The sequence below is a fragment of the Chiloscyllium punctatum genome, chromosome 7 (genome assembly GCF_047496795.1).
Source record: "Chiloscyllium punctatum isolate Juve2018m chromosome 7, sChiPun1.3, whole genome shotgun sequence".
NCBI lineage: Eukaryota > Metazoa > Chordata > Chondrichthyes > Orectolobiformes > Hemiscylliidae > Chiloscyllium > Chiloscyllium punctatum.
This window is the reverse complement of record NC_092745.1, coordinates 113824929-113841578: the sequence shown is the minus strand read 5'-3', so window position 1 is coordinate 113841578 and position 16650 is coordinate 113824929. Positions and strand designations below refer to the sequence as shown.

At 41.0% G+C, this 16650-nt stretch overlaps 1 protein-coding gene across 3 annotated transcripts in view; it reads right to left on the bottom strand.

The window, feature by feature from the left end:
• Positions 1 to 39: 39 nt before the first annotated feature.
• The window catches only part of abca4b (ATP-binding cassette, sub-family A (ABC1), member 4b), a 147573-nt gene continuing 130962 nt past the window's right edge, over positions 40 to 16650 (bottom strand). For all 3 annotated transcript variants that reach the window (XM_072574615.1, XM_072574616.1, XM_072574617.1), the window contains 10 exons: positions 15342 to 15471; positions 9132 to 9249; positions 8983 to 9045; positions 8755 to 8861; positions 8421 to 8562; positions 4939 to 5073; positions 3357 to 3460; positions 3170 to 3262; positions 2139 to 2388; positions 40 to 773 (listed from right to left, as the gene is read on the bottom strand). In XM_072574615.1, the coding sequence (XP_072430716.1) occupies positions 600 to 773; positions 2139 to 2388; positions 3170 to 3262; positions 3357 to 3460; positions 4939 to 5073; positions 8421 to 8562; positions 8755 to 8861; positions 8983 to 9045; positions 9132 to 9249; positions 15342 to 15471 (1316 nt within the window). In that variant the 3' untranslated portion in view covers positions 40 to 599. The remainder of the gene's footprint in view (positions 774 to 2138; positions 2389 to 3169; positions 3263 to 3356; positions 3461 to 4938; positions 5074 to 8420; positions 8563 to 8754; positions 8862 to 8982; positions 9046 to 9131; positions 9250 to 15341; positions 15472 to 16650) is intronic.

Genomic DNA, 16650 nt, shown 5'->3' with positions numbered 1-16650 from the left:
AAAAGGATTTAATAAGGAGCCCACTGCAGAAATCTTCCCCTTTATTTCTTTATTTAAGTCTAGAAAATGTTGAACTGTCATTACAGATTTCCAATTGCATTTCATATTAAATTCATACAGCAACCCACATTTGAAGATGTTGTATAACAATGAATGTAGGAAACAGGGATTTAGTACATAAAGGTTTAATTTCTATATGTGTATGTGTATATAAATATACATATGTGCATGCTGCAGGTTAGGGGGAATGTACAACATTAATATGAATTCCTTAGCAGGCTTTCTAAGTTATGACTGAGAGAGATGGTCTCAGCCATGCTCAATTTATAGCTATCTCACTCGGTGACAACGGATTTTCCTTTCGAGTTAGACATATGTATGACCTCAGATATGATTAGGGCTGGTCCTTAATCTGCATGTCTTGAAAGTTGGTGTTGCAGTTTGGTGTAATTATAGTGACGTTACTACATATTGACTTGTCAGACATGGCAGGGGTCAGTGTTATTGCAACCACCCTGAGGAGAAATGTCACAGTCAGAAGATTTGTGATTTAGTCCCTGTAGTACAGTCTGCTTATTGCTGTTTTTGTTGGCACTTCCTCAGGATTTCTTCTCGTTATTTAACTCGGTTTTGGAAGTGCTGGTCGTATTCGGTTGACTGGGTTCCACTTTAGCTGGGGATACCTTTACTTCCCTCCTGGCCCCAGCAGCACGTGGATGGAGAGCAAGATTGTCATCCTCAGCTGTCTGTTGTTTGGCAAAGTTCACAAATACCTGCACAAAGACAAACTGAGCATTAACTCTGGTAACAACATCAAGCCAATTGCAGATAAACATTTGAGTCTAAGGTATAACTCAATTGGTTAACCTTTATTTGAAAAATCAACCATTTTATTAACATAGAGTATCTTTTAATGCAGAAAAAAGTGACCCGCATGGAGCACGAGGGAAAATGTAGATAAGAGATGAAAGTAGGAATTTGGGGTGGTGAGAGGCTATAGTTTGTGGTAAGGGGGCTGATGGTGTCGGATTTGGCCATCCTAATGTTGACTGGCAGAAATTAGGGATTATTCAGGGCTGGATATCAGGCGAATAATCTTAAGAGATTAGAGGAAGCAAAGAGATGGAGAAATATAGTGGAGGGAGACAGTTGGGTGTCACTGTAGTGTTATGCCTGTGGATAGTGACAGCAAGCAGCAACTTTGGAACACAGGAAAAGAGAAGTAAGGATGAATCTTTAGGGAACTCTTGAAAGCAAAACCATATTGCACTTATATAGCGCCTTTGACAACCAATGTTGTCTCATTGAGCTTCTCAGCCAGTGAAATAGATTTGACGGGCAGCCATTGCTGTAATTTCAGAAACGTGGCAATCAGGTTCAACATGGCCAACTTCCACACGCAGCAATTTGATAAAGATCAAATAATGTGTTTTTTGTGACCGATTGAGGGCTAAATATTGTCCAGTCAGAATGTGTTGTGTACTCAATGAATTTTGAGAATATTGACTAATATGCATAAATAATTGGGCATTAATTTATTCTCTAATTAGTGAATTAGAAACCTGTTGGCTATGGGAACAATTTGCTTGAGCTACTGTGTTATGGTAAGATTACCATCCCCTGTAGATATCTGAAATGTGAGAGAATAAAAAGTCAAACTAAAGAAACTAATAAAGGACTGCAGCTAAACAGCAGACACAAGGGTCCATTAGCACCACTTCCACTATGTTTCATAGGGCAAACAAATGTCAGGTTCAAGAGCTGAGAGTATCATAAATCAATACTAATGCAATCGTCCTGTTGTTGGGATACAGGAGTTGCTTTTAACTGTGGGCATGTAGGTTGCTAGTTGTTATGTTTGCTCTCTGTCAACTCAAACATGGCAAACTCCCTTTGCTCTTTTCCCTTGCTTTTCCAAAACAGGAGGCAGTGTTTTAATGGAAGCTGAACTGAAAGTTTGCTGGTATTTCCTCCTATAACAAGGAATTCTTGGATGTTAATAGTGAATTGGAAGCTCTCCACTGGATCTCTTTTAAAAGGAGGGTGGCTTAATCAGAAAAATCATGATGATGAAAGCTCAAAAGAGCAAAAAGATATTGAGTTTTGATGTGCAGCACTTGATGTATTCTTTCCATCACCTGGTCTAAAGTTGTTTGTGAGACTGAGTATTCATCTATCTTCAGCTGCTCTTTGTTGGAGATGAGTAACTGGAAGATTTTGGATAATGATGATGAAGACAGCTGATACTGGATCATGTTGTGATGTTTCTCTATTTGCAAGCTGTCAGGGAAGTTGCTTTTGAAGAATTCTTCAGCTGGATTCAGGTCAGGTGAAGCTCCTGGCTGAATCCCTTTAATCTTCAAAGTCACTACGTAGCCGTCACCAAACCTGATGAACGAGAGATGAATCAGTTTAGAAAGCACTTTCCCACAATATGATATTTATTCAATCAATGAGTGAGATGCAACCCATTAAAGGAAAAGTACTGCTCTAAGAATTCATAAAAAAACTAATCTCTCCAACTCAAAATTAATGCAGAGGAATTAGGAAGGATGGAATGACCTTCCTCAATTGTATTCGTCTGGCATTCTTGTGAAATAGGTCAAGTATCCATTAGATTGTGATGGCATTACTGTAACACCATTCACTCTCCTCTAACAATAACTACAAGAACTGGATCCCAAGCACCGACTTATTTCTGACAGTTGCCATAAATACAGATTTGAGCAACATTAACTGTTTGAATTCACAGGTGGGTTTCCTTCCCTAGGGTTAGAGTTGGAGAGTTTGTCAATGTCCATGCATGTGATTTTCCACCCATTAAAATAAACTGAAGGAAAATTAGAAACAGTTACACAGAGAGTGGTGGGTGTGTGGAATGAACTGCCAGTGGTGGTAGAAGAATCGGATACGTTAGGGTCATTTAAATGACTCTTGGATAGGCACATGGAAGATAGTAAAATGAAGGGTATGTAGGTTAGTCTAAAGTTAGAGTAGGATGAAAGGTTGGCACAACATTGAGGGCCAAAGAGCCTGTACTGTACTATGTTCAGTTTCAATGCAAGTTTACCCCAAGAACTTAAAGCTTGTTAAAGCCCATCCTTGTAACACATAAAGTCTGAGAGGTAGCAGCATAACTGGGAAATGCTGGCTACAACCTTGGACCTACTTGTACTTGAGGTGCTGTATGGTACCCAGGCACTTGAACTGCCCATTCACCATGATGGCCAATCTCGTGCAGAGTGCTTCACATTCTTCCATACTGTAAAGTCAGCAGAAGAAAACGGTTACTTCTGGACCTCCAGTGCAAGGAATTCATTTAAATTTAAAAAGAGATTGCAAAACTGTTCATCCACCTGTGTGAGGTCAACACTACAGCTCTTCCTTCTCGGATAACACTGAGGAGACAATTCCAGAGGAACCGGCGAGATTTTGGATCCATCCCTGTAGTTGGTTCATCCTAAAGAACACATTAAATGCCTTAGAAATATAACCATGCCACAGGTAATGGCTCATAATTCAATCATGATCTGATTAGCGTTACAGGTACCTACCACCTTCTGTATAAAACTTGCATCCCACATCTCTAGTAAATTATTCTCTTTCACCTTAAACCTATGCTCCCTGGTATTTGACATTTCCACTCTGGGAAAAAGACTTCAAGAATCCATGCTTCTCATAGTTTTATCCTTCTATTAGGTTACCATCAGCCTCCAACACTCTTGCACAAACAATCTAAGTTTGTCTGACCTCTCCTTATAGCTAATATGCTCCAATCCACGTAACATCCTGGTAAACCTGTTCTGCACCCAGTCCAAAGCCTTCTCAACCTTCCTGTATTGTGGTGACCAGAACTGTACACAATACTCCAAATGTGGCCTGACTAAAATTTTATACATGACTCGCCAACTCTCATACTCAGCGCTCTGACTGATGAAGGCAAGCATGCCATATGCTTTCTTTACCACCTTCTTCACTTGTGTTGCCACTTTCAGGAAACTTTGGATTTATACCCCAAGATCCCTCTGTACATCAATGCTCCTAAGGGTCATGCCATTTACTGTATACTTTCCTCTTGCATTTGACCTCCCAAAATGCATCACTTCACACATGTGACATTAAACTCCATCTGCCATTTCTCTGCCCAACTTTCTAACAGATTTATATCCTGATCTGCATCCTTTGACAACTTTCCTCACTATCCATAACCTGCAATCTTATTAGTCAGATGACTGACATTTTCATCCAAATCATTTGAATTACAAACATCAGATGTTTCAGTACTGATCCTTGTGGAACACTACTGATCACAGACCTCCAATCACCCCCCCACCCTCTATGACCAAGTCAATTTTATATCCAACTTACCAATTCATCGTGAATCCTATGTGACTTAATCATCTGGACCAACCAACCATGAGGGACCTTGACAAATGCTTTAGTAAAGTTCAAGGTCACTTGGGCTTCATCAAATGTTGAGTAAGGACTTAGCCATCAATGTGGTGGCCCAGAATTTTAAAAGGTATTGTTGAATGATTTCTAATTTCCAAATATGTGCAAGATATTGACCAGAATAGAGGTCAAGTATGTAGTTTTCTTTTGAAAACTCAAAGTGAATCTGGTATCATCACTTTATTAGTCAGCATATCCCAGATCACAACAAGACACTGAATAAAAATTCTCTTCCTTTCCCTTTGGGTTCCTTTGCTAATCATCTGAAATCAGTGTCCTCTGGTTCTTGCTGGTGGAAGTCAGTTTCTCTTAATTCCCCTCATGTCAGATACTGAACTGGCGTGGTGCGATTCCATTTCTTTGACATAGGCATACTGACATCGTGCAATAGTTTGGAATTCCTCCTGAGCATTCAGGCCCAGTGTCATTCATGACACAGTTCAGAAAAGCTGCTGGGTTGGGAGTCAAAAGGACAAGGCCACTTACCAGCAAGACAACTGGAGGGCAGCCGATGAGGGCGATGGCAGTGGAGAGTTTACGCTTGTTCCCTCCGCTGTATGTGCCAGCCATCTGATTAGCATACTCTGCAAGATCCAGCTTTTCAATTCCCCAGTTGGCAACCTGCAAGTGGGAATTGACAGAAATTTAGCACCAAAATACCAGTGGTTCTGTCAGCTGCTCACTTCTGGGGAACACCCATTGACTCTCAGACTTGAATATTTTGCAGTGGAAAGAACACATTCTGTTTGTGATCTGGGCAGCTTGGTCTTCCCTCAATGTCCAAGGCCCCAAACTCTTCTTCCAGGCGAAGCCGTGAACTATCTGTACTTCCTTTCAATCTAGTCAAGTACATTCATTGGTCTCCCCTACATAGGGATGAGCAAATGCAGATTGGGTGACCACTTTACAGAATGCCTCCTTTCAGACTGCTCGGTATGACCTGGACTTTCTGGTTTCACTTTAATTCCCTATATACACTGCCATCTCTGTCCTCAGCTTACTGTAGTAATCAGTGATGCAAGTAGAGGAACAGCACCTCACTCTTCAATTTTATTGCTTTTTAGACTCAACAGAGTTCAACAATTTCAGGGCATCATATTGGTGCCCATACTATTTGCTGTAGTGGTTCAGTTTTTCTGAGTTTTGCTTTCAGTCAGGAACACACCTGCTCACAACACATCTTTCCCTGCTCCTTTCTGTTTTGCTCTGGATGGTTAATTCTTCTGCCATTGAATAGGTCCCATTTCTACCCATTCATGAATTTTCCTGTTCTTCTTGTCCCACTCACCTCTTCCTCAATTACATTGCTAACTTTTCCCAGTTCCGACGCAAGGTCACAGATTCAAATATTAACCAGTTCTCTTTCTCTCTGTACAGATGCTGCTTAACCAGCTGAGTATTTCCAGTGTTGGTCTGGCAGCATCTGTAAAGGGAGAAGCAGAGTTAATGTTCTGAGTCCAGTAGCCCTTTGACAGGCTCTTTCTAACGAAAGGTCATTGGATTCAAAACATTAATCCTGCTTCTCTCTCTACAGAGGCCAGCAGACCTGCTGAGTTATTCCAACACTTACTGTTTGTGTTTCAGACTTCCAGCATCCTCAGTTTTTTGTTTTTGTTTTTATTTTCATTTCAGATTTCGATCATCTGCAGTTTTCTGCTTTTCAAACATTTAGTTTTAATCAGCTCGAGACAAGTGAGTTTCTATTGTGGTGAAAGTAATTTCACTAAAACAGCTTGGGACCTTTTACCACTTGAATAGTGATGTTGATACGTCAATTCCTTATTTGTTTTGGCAGTGGTGTTACAAGGCCTGAGAGACTGATCTCCACTAACTCTCCAAAGCTGAATAAATGGAAAAAGCTATAGAAGTATGTAAAGAGCTACAGCTGTAAAACCCTCTTTTATGTGCTTCTCAAAAATGCACACTTAGCAATACATTTTACAAAATGTTTTGCTTGCTGCAGTTACTTTGATACATCCTTTGTTTAAAGGTTATACCAGAAACAAGGTGGTTTAGGAATTAAGGGAACTTGCATAGACTTGGTTCCTTGCAATTAATGAGGCAGTGAGACTCCAAATGTGGCCTTACCAATGTTTTGTACATCTGGAGTATGATGTATACTCAATGCTCTGATTGGTGAAGGCAAGGGTACCAAATGTCTTCTTCACCATACTGTCTACCTATCACGGCACTTTCAAGGAAGCTGAGGGGTGACCTTATAGAAGTTTATAAAAAATCATGAGGGGTATAGATGAGGTGAATAGCCAAGGTCTCTTCCTCAGGGTTGGGGAATTCAAACTAGAGGGTATAGGTTTAAGTTGAGAGGGGAAAAATTTATAAGGGACCTGACGGACAACTTTTACCACACAGAGGGCGGTGCTTATATGGAATAATCTGTCAGAGGAACTACAATAACAACATTTAAAAGATAAATGGCAGGTATATGGATAGGAAAGGTTTAGTGGAATGTCGGCCAATTGTAGGTAAATGGGACTAGTACAGTTTAAAAACCTGGTTGGCATGGACAGGTTGGGCCAAAGGGTCTGTTTCCACACTGTATGACTATGACTCCTGATTGAGGGAGTGAAAGGGAGAAGGAGACGTGCAGGCATGAAGTGATGTTGCAAATGATACGTTGAATATTCTGTAACTACAATATATGAAATAATTTCTGCAGCCTTCAAACCTAAAGTAATTTTCAATTTAATGTTCTAAAGAAGAACTTTGAACATTGTAAATTTAGAAAAAATAAAATTCTGCAGATGCTGGAATTCTATAAAAAGCACAAAAACTGTTGGAGAAACTCAACAGGTAAAGCAGGATCTTTGGAGAGAGAAACAGAACTAATATTTTGAATCTGGTAGGACTGCTTTTCAGAACTGAAAGGGATTGGAAAATGATATTTTTTATACTTTTGACAGAGGTGGAGAAGGAGCAAGGGGAAAGATGGCGTGGAGGCTCAATGCTAAAGGTAACGAGGTTACTGATAGGAGTGAAAGAGAACTAGAGATGTAAAATGGATGTAAATTTAAGTGTGAAATGGTAAAAATAGGTCCTTAGTGTGAATATAATTAATTTCTGGATAACATTCTTTGCATTTGAACAGTTTAGAATCAATGCCAGGACTGAAATCTAAGATTTGTTTTGCATTTATTTTGAGCTGTATTTGTTCAGATCACACCATACTCGGTAGCATCGGTAGAGTTAAAAGAATTTTGAAGTTCTTCACAATGACTTTAATGTGAAACTACTGGATTTTGTCAAAATCACTTAAGCAGCATAAAGTACTGCTTTCATTTATTTTGTGTTACTTCATTCAAAACTTGATCCAGCACTTCAAATCTCTTCATTGTGTTGTATGTCCCCATTTCTGTGACCTCCTGCAGCCCCACAACTGAAAGAAATATCTGCACTCCTCAAATACTGCCCTCAATTTTAATCACTCTCCCACTGGTAGTCTCATCTTCAGCTGCCTAGTCCCTGAACTCTGGAATACCCTCTGTCTAAATGTCTCTGCTTCTTTACCTCTCCCTCGTAACTCTCCTTAAAATGTGCCTCTTTGACTAAGTTTTGGTTATCAGTCTGAACCCATTCTGGCCCCAGTGTCAGGTTTTGTTAGATATTGTTCCAGCAAAAACATCTTTGTGTACTTTACTATGGTAAAGACATTCTTTAAAGAAGTTTCCCTCTCTCTGTATAAATGAATGAATACTACAGAGGCAGTCAACTAATTATACTTGTGTCATGTGACAAAGTTCTTGACTATTTCTGTACTCTATATTGTTTCTGTCTGGCAATCTCTTCGGCACAACATGGAACATTTATCTGAGATTGTTATCCTTGGTACTCAGTATTTGAGGATTTTTGAATTCAATGAAACATTATCGGAAACCCCCTCTTCTCTTGATGTGCTGCTTTCAATCCCAGGTGCGACACAAATCGCAAAAGGTACTCATGGGTTGATTTACCTGCTCAATCTCGTCCTCTGGAACACCGCGTAGCCTTGCGTACAATAAAAGGTGTTCACGACCTGTGAGCAAGTCATCGATAGCGTCAAACTGAGGGCAGTATCCCATGTTCTGGTGGACATCGTCAATATGGGTGAGAATGCTGGGAAGGTTCAGAAAACAAAGCAACTGAGTTTTAAAACAAAGCTGCATCATCAACGGCGGGGCATTGATGCACTTTTAGCAAAGATTCAAAAGAAGGGTGATTTATCTTGGCTGAAACTTGTCAAGAATATCAAAATTGACTTTATAATGGTGCCAGTGAGTGTGTGGTTTAGCTAATGCTGCAGTATACCTGTAGCCTGCTACTGACGCTTCACCTGAGGTCGGGTCTATATCACCTGTCAGCATTTTGAAGGTAGTCGTCTTTCCAGCACCATTGACACCCAACAGCCCAAAGCACTAAAGTACAGAAGAAAAATACACGTTTACATTTTGTTATCCTATTTAATGAACCAAGTCAACTGAGAAAGCCAATGAAAATCTTTGGTTGCTAATGTGTATCTTTGAAGAATGAACATACCTCTCCTGGTCGCACACCAACACTGATTCTATCCACAGCTGGCCTGTTTCTCCCTGAGTAGTACTGGAGGAACAAAATTCCACATTAGTTCAATCTGTTAAACTCCCTTACAGAAATCCACAATAATAGGCCTTCTAGGTTCCACTCACTTTAGTCAGTTCCTTTAATTTCAGAATGTCGTGTTTGCCCGAACCCTGGATTCTTTCACGTTCCTTAGCTACATCATCATCCTCTTCAATGGCAGGTAAATTGCTGAGGATTGTTGGCCTGTAACAAGTAGGAAGAGATTCAGCATTGGTGCTGCTGCAATGGATGATTAAATTGTTGATTGGACCCAGATTAATGTCACGTGTGGCTGACAGCTGAGAGATGAGTCACCAGTGTGTAATTGTAAGATGAATCGTGTTGTTTGAAGATTCCATTGATGTTGGATGCATTGGTTATTTAGCAAATTGTAAGACAGTATCTACAATTATTTGTTAAACTGAAGACATAAATGTTGACTATATCAACTTTTCAGCAGAATGTTAGCTGTCAAGTTAGGGAAGTAACACAGCTATTGAAAACAATTACAAGTTAAAATTAAATCATGTACTAAGGGACTGATTGTAAAAACAACAGGTGACAACAAACTTTACATCGTACCAGAATTGAAACCTGTTTATCCAACAGGTAAAGGCCAATGGTACTCCATTAACTTTCAGATCTAATTCTGCATCATTTTGCACTCATCATGACTCCTACCTTTGCTAACCTGTTGTCTCCTGCTTCTTCTGTACCTCCAATGTAAATATTTTTAGTCATTGTGATTAAATCACCCCCCCCCCCACCCCCGTGGCCTATTCTCTCCTTATTTCTATAACCTCCTCCAACCGACAACTGTCCACTTTGTTCAGCTCATGTCTTTCATGCATCCTTAAGTTTTATCACCCCATCAGTGGTGAATGTGTCTTCAACTCCCTCAGCTCTGGGATTTCTAACCTAATTACAACTGCTGCTCACTTCCCCAAACTCCTGTAAGAGTGTTCTTAAAAATTGCCTCTCCCAATCTTTCCTTCCTCAGCTCAATGCTCATTTTCTTTCTGATTCTGCTGATGAAGGACCTTGGGCGGTTGTCACATGTGCATTTGTAATGCTCAAGGATTACAATTTTCTCCAATACTTTGGTGCTGGTGCATTACAGTTCACTCAGGGAGTCCAGTGTGCTTTATAAGTGTGCTGTAGCCTGAAGTCACAGATAGCGACAATGAAGGGCTGATCAGGAATCTCTCCCACTTTTACTGCCTCCATTGGCATATGTTGGAAGGACTTGTAAGTCAATAATTTATCTGTCTTGTTGATTAAGACTGCACCTTCCTTTGCCATACATTTCTGGAATAGAACTTGATTTGGATCAAGATTCTGGCCTAGGGCCGAGACTTTACCCATTGTGTCACGAGACTTCCCCTGCACTGCTTTAAAACCCCCAGAACTAATATCATTCAGTTTCCATAACCTCAAAGAAGCACTTAAAGTACATTCCTGAAAGCCCTAGGACACTCCGACAAATTAAATGTTTGGGTGACCAATCAAAGAAAAGCCACCCCCATAAGTAGAAGTGACAGTACCTTCAGCTGGAACAATATGTACAGTTGTGGGAGCACATCATAGGAAAGATATGAACACATTGGTACAAGTGCAGAAGTGATCTACTGGAATGATTCCAGATTTGAGAAACCTCATTTATGAAGACAGATTGAAGAATTTGGACTGTTGGGCCTGGACAGAAGAAGAGATCTGGTTGAGGTCTTCAAAGTCGTAAGCGGATTGGGTTGCACAGATGAGCTGTGCCCCCTCATCAAAGAAAGAAAAATGATAGGGCACAGATTTAAAGTGAGGTGCAAACAAAGCAAGATGATGTGAGAAAACCTTTCTCATACAGCCAGTGTTCAGGCTATGGTATGTACTGTCTGGCAATGTGGTGGAGGTAGGTTCAACTGAGGGCACTGGATGTCTTTTGTATAGTCATGGTGTGCAGGTATTTGGAGAAAAGGCAGGAGACTTGCATTAGATTATAGGAGCTGAACTTGATGATAGAGAAGGTGCAGGCACATTAGGCTGAAGAGTTTCCCTCTGGCCCATAACTCTTTCTGTGATTCTATGAGGAACAGTTGTCGAGTCACCGGCTAGTTCACTCGATCTTTTACTGAGAGGCTCATAGTGAGCATTGATGTGCACCTGTGAGCGCACAGCCATCTGCTGAGGGGAGAAGGAAGCTCCCAGGAAGATGGAGTGAAGTCGAGGGCTGAAGGAGAGGTATGAGAAAGGAGGCTGCAAGAGGGGAGTCGGAGGAGAGGGTTGCTTCAAGTGGGGATGAAGAGGGAGGCTGCAAAGGAGAGAAAACAGTTTTATAGACTCATAGAGTCATAGAGATGTACAGCATGGAAACAGACCCTTCGGTCCAACTTGTCCATGCTGACCAGATATCCCAACCCAATCTAGCCTCACCTACCAGCACCCAGCCCATATCCCTCCAAACCCTTCCTATTCAAATTCCCATCCAAATGTCTCTTAAATGTTGCAATTGTACCAACTTCCACCACTTCCTCTGGCAGCTCATTCCATACACGTAACACCCTCTGCGTGAAAACATTGCCCCTTAGGTCTCTTTTTTCCCTTTCCCCTCTCACCCTAAACCTATGCCCTCTAGTTCTGGTCTCCCCGACCCCAGGGAAAAGACTTTGTCTATTTACCCTATCCATGCCCTTCATAATTTTGTAAATCTCTATAAGGTCACTCCTCAGTCTCCGACGCTCCAGGGAAAACAGCCCCAGCTTGTTCAGCCTCTCCCTATAGCTCAAATCCTCCAACCCTGGCAACGTCCTTGTAAATCTTTTCTGAACTCTTTCAAGTTTCACAACATCTTTTCGATAGGAAGGAGACCAGAATTGCAGGCAATATTCCAACAATATCCTGTACATCTGCAACATGACCTCCAACTCCTGTACTCAATACTCTGACCAATAAAGGAAAGCATACCAAACGCCTTCTTCACTATCCTATTTACCTGCAACTGTACTTTCAAGGAGCTATGAACCTGCACTGCAAGGTCTCTTTGTTCAGCAACACTCCCTAGGACTCCCTTATACACTTCCATGAAGTGTATAAGTCCTGCTCAGATTTGTTTTCCCAAAATGCAGCACCTCGTATTTATCTAAATTAAATTCCATCTGCCACCTCTCAGCCCATTGGCCCATCTGGTCCAAGATCCTATTGAAATCTGAGGTAACCGTCTTCACTGTCCACTGCACCTCCAATTTTGGTGTCATCTGCAAACTTACTAACTGTACTTCTTATGCTCTCATCCAAATCATTTATGTAAATGACAAAAGTAGAGGACCCAGCACCGATCCTTGTGGCACTCCACTGGTCACAGGCCTCCAGTCTGAAAAACAACCCTCCATCACCACCCTCTGTCTTCTATCTTTGAGCCAGTTCTGTATCCAAATGGCTAGTTCTCCCTGTATTCCATGAGATCTAATCTTGCTAATCAGTCTCCCGGGGGAACCTTGTCAAACGCCTTACTGAAGTCCATATAGATCACATCTACCGCTCTGCCCTCATCAATCCTCTTTGTTACTTCTTCCAAAAACTCAATCAAGTTTGTGAGACATGATCTCCCACACACAAAGCCATGTTGACTATCCCTAATCAGCCCCTGCCTTTCCAATTACATGTACATCCTGTCCCTCAGGATTCCCTCCAACAACTTGCCCACCACAAGTCAGGTTCACTGGTTTATAGTTCCCTGGCTTGTCTTTACCACCCTTCTTAAACAGTGGCACCACGTTAGCCAACTTCCAGTCTTCTGGCACCTCACCTATGACTATCGATTATATGAATATCTCAGCAAGAGGCCCAGCAATCACTTCTCTAGCCTCCCACAGAGTTCTCGGGTACACCTGATCAGGTCCTGGGGATTTATCCAACTTTACTTGTTTCAAGACATCCAGCACTTCCTCCTCTGTAATCTGGACATTTTGCAAGATGTCACCATCTATTTCCTTACAGTCTATATCTTCCATATCCTTTTCCACAGTAAGTACTGATGCAAAATACTTGTTTAGAACCCCACCCATTTTCTGCGGCTCCACACAAAGGCTGCTTTGCTGATCTTTGAGGGGCCCTATTCTCTCCTGAGTTACCCTTTTGTCCTTAATGTGTTTGTAAAAACCCTTTGGATTCTCCTTAATTCTATTTGCCAAAGCTGTCTCATGTCCCCTTTTTGCCCTCCTGATTTCTCTCTTAAGTATACTCCTACTGCCCTTATACTCTTCTAAGGATTCACTCGATCTATCTGTCTATACCTGACATATGCTTCCTTCTTTTTCTTATCCAAACCATCATCCAGCATTCCCTGTATCTACCAGCCTTTCCTTTCATCCTAACGGGAATATACTTTCTCTGGATTCTCGTTATCTAATTTCTGAAGGCTTCCCATTTTCCAGCCGTACCTTTACCTGCGAACATCTGACCCCAATCAGCTTTCGAAACTCCTTGCCTGATACCATCAAAATTGGCCTTTCTCCAATTTAGAACTTCAACATTTCGATCTGGTCTATCCTTTAAACCTGGAGAAAGTGAGGACTGCAGATACTGGAGACCAGAGTTGAAAAATGTGGTGCTGGAAAAACACAGCAGGCCAGGCAGCATCCGAGAAGCAGGAGAATCGACGTTTCGGACATCGACGTTTCCTGAAGAAGGGCTTATGCCCGAAACGTCGATTCTCCTGCTCCTCGGATGCTGCCTGGCCTGCTAGCCTTTAAACCTGTCAATAAAGACACAGCTCACTAGGAGCCAGGAAACTTTTAAAAATCACAGAGCTAATGAAATCCTTGCAAATTAATGTGGAATTTCTGGTTTATTGCTGCAACATGGGGAAAGAATGTAATAAATGCTTTTGTATTGAACACTGTCAGTTGTTACAAATTAAATTGCAGATCCATGATGCAGTAAGAAGCGTGATAATTGGTTAAACTCTTCACACCTTGTGTGTACACAGGACCTCACCAGTTTGTGTAAAGTATGTTTAAGATGATCTTTGCTTCGATGTAGATGCTTGTCAATTATTTTGAGAAAAAGGTTTTGTTGCTAACCTATATCTGTACTGATTGAAAATTAATTATTTCCGTTTGTTATAGGTTTAAGTTTAATGGATGGTCATTAATCACTGAGGATATCAAAGAATTATTCCAATTCTGCTTTTGTGCAAGTCCAAATAGCCCATATCCACACAAATAATGATAATGTTATTAAATCGCTCCATCACCGAATGTAAATGTAATAATGAGAATGAAAAAGAGGCGCCTGAAAATCACAATATAATTCTCAATAAAACTTTAAGAAGTGTTTGACAAAAGTATTTATTTTGATCTATAATCCATGGTAGAAAAGATTTAAATAGATTGTAAAGGGACAGCATGCATTATCTGGAATTCCTGAAGAATGAATTGTTCCAGTCATGATGCAGGAGTTGCACATTTGGTTGCAAAAGTCAGGGAGTAACCTGGGAGAGGTTTTCATCACGATAACATCTGGTTAAGTAAGATATTATTTTAATTGAACAGAAAGATGGTAAAAAAGGGCACAAATTGTGAAGCTAATCACAAAAGTAATGAAAAGAAGAGGTAGAAACGATTCCTGCCCATGGACAGTGATTAGAATGTGAGATTTGTAACGCCAAATTGCTGTTTTAAGAGTCAGAGAGTCATAGAGATGTACAGCAAGAAAACAGACTCTTTGGTCCGACACGTCCATGCCAGCCAGATATCCTAAATTAATTCAGTCCCATTTGCCTGCACTTGGCCAACACTCCTCCAAACCCTTCCTATTCATGTACCCATCCAAGTGCCTTTTAAAAGTTGTAATTCTAACAGCCTCCACCACTTCCTCTGGCACTTCATTCCATACACGCACCACCCTCTGCATAAAAAGGTTGCCCCTTAGGTCACTTTTAAATCTTTCCCCTCTCACCTTAAACCTTGGCCCTCTAGTTTTGAACTCCTTACCCTGGGGAAAAGACCTTGATTATTCACCCTATACATAACCTTCATAATTTTGTAAACCTCTATAAGGTCACCCCTCAGCCACTGACACTCCAGGGAAAACAGCCCCAGCCTATTCAGCCTCTCCCTATAGCTCAAACCCTCCAACCTTGGTAACATTCTAAATTCTTTACAGAGTAAATATGTTGCTTGAAAAGCAGGAATAGTAAAGAATATGGAGAGTGAGCTTGGGTAAAATACAACAAAATAAAATGTTAGCCACAATATGACACAGAGGAAGGAAAGATTAAAAGCTGGAGAAAAGTGTGTACGTACAAGTGGTTGAGGAAGAAGCGATGTTGGATAATGAGATTTAAAAGGAAGTAGACGACTCCTTCAACTGCCATGGCAGCAAGATTCTTGCCAACAAACTCCCAATGGAATGGACTAAAATAAAAATCTTCACCTGTAAAGCAAGGTTTAGCCCATTACCATTAAGTTCACACGTTTCTAACCAATGAGAACAATTTTGAGTTCCAATCAGACTTAGAACTGTGCATAGTCTTAACCTTAAGTAGGAAGTATGTTATGCTTTGGCCTGCCCACGTAATGCACAGGATAAGAAACTGGTTGCCTAGCAACAGTTATCTTTGGACATGAAATGAGCACAGAAGCCTCCAATATGGTGTGTGGTGTCCACAGGCTTATTCTGTGTCAGAAGGGCAATGTATGTCACTCCGGTCACAGTCTTCAGGAACATTGTGTTTGCAGTACTCTGTTTTTGCCCATAGGCAAACTATTGGTTTATAAGGGAGGAGGCTTGTAAATTGGCCAGAAAAAGCAGCAAACCTGAGGACTGGGAGAAATTTAAAATTCAGCAGAGGAGGACAAAGGGTTTAATTTGGAAGGGGAGAACAGAATATGAACGTAAGCTTGCGAAAAACATAAGAACTGGCTGCAAAAGCTTCTACAGATATGTGAAGAGAAAAAGAGGAGTGAAGACAAGTGTAAGTCCCTTGCACTTAGAATCAGATGAATTCATAATAGACAACAAAGAGATGGCAGACCAGTTGAAAAATGGCTTTGGATCTGTCTTCACTAAAAAGGACACAAGTAACCTTCAGGAAGTGCTCGGGAACAGAGGGTCAAGCATGAAGGAGGAACTGAAGGAAATCGTTATTAGTGCAGAAATGTTATTGGGGAAATTGATGGGATTCAAACCCAAGAAGTCTCCAGGGTCTGATGGTCTGCATTCCAGAGTAATTAAGGAAGTGGCCCTATAAATAGCAGATGCAATGGTGATCATTTTCCAGCATTCTGTAGATTCTGGAAGAGTTCCAATGGACTGGAGGGTAGCTAATGTAACCCTACTCTTAGGAGGGAGAGGAAAAATGGGAAATTATAGGCCGGTTAGCCTGACATTGGTGGTGGGGAAAATTATTAAGGATGTAATAGCTGAGCGTTTGGAAGGCGGTGACAGAATCAGTTCTAGTCAGGATGGATTCACTAAAGCAAAATCTTCTGGAATGTTTTGAGGATTTGACCAGTAGAGTGGATAAGGTTGAATCAGTCGATGTTGTGTATCTGGGTGTTCAAAAGACATTTGACAAGGTTCCACAGAAGGGTTTAGTCAGGAAAATTAAAG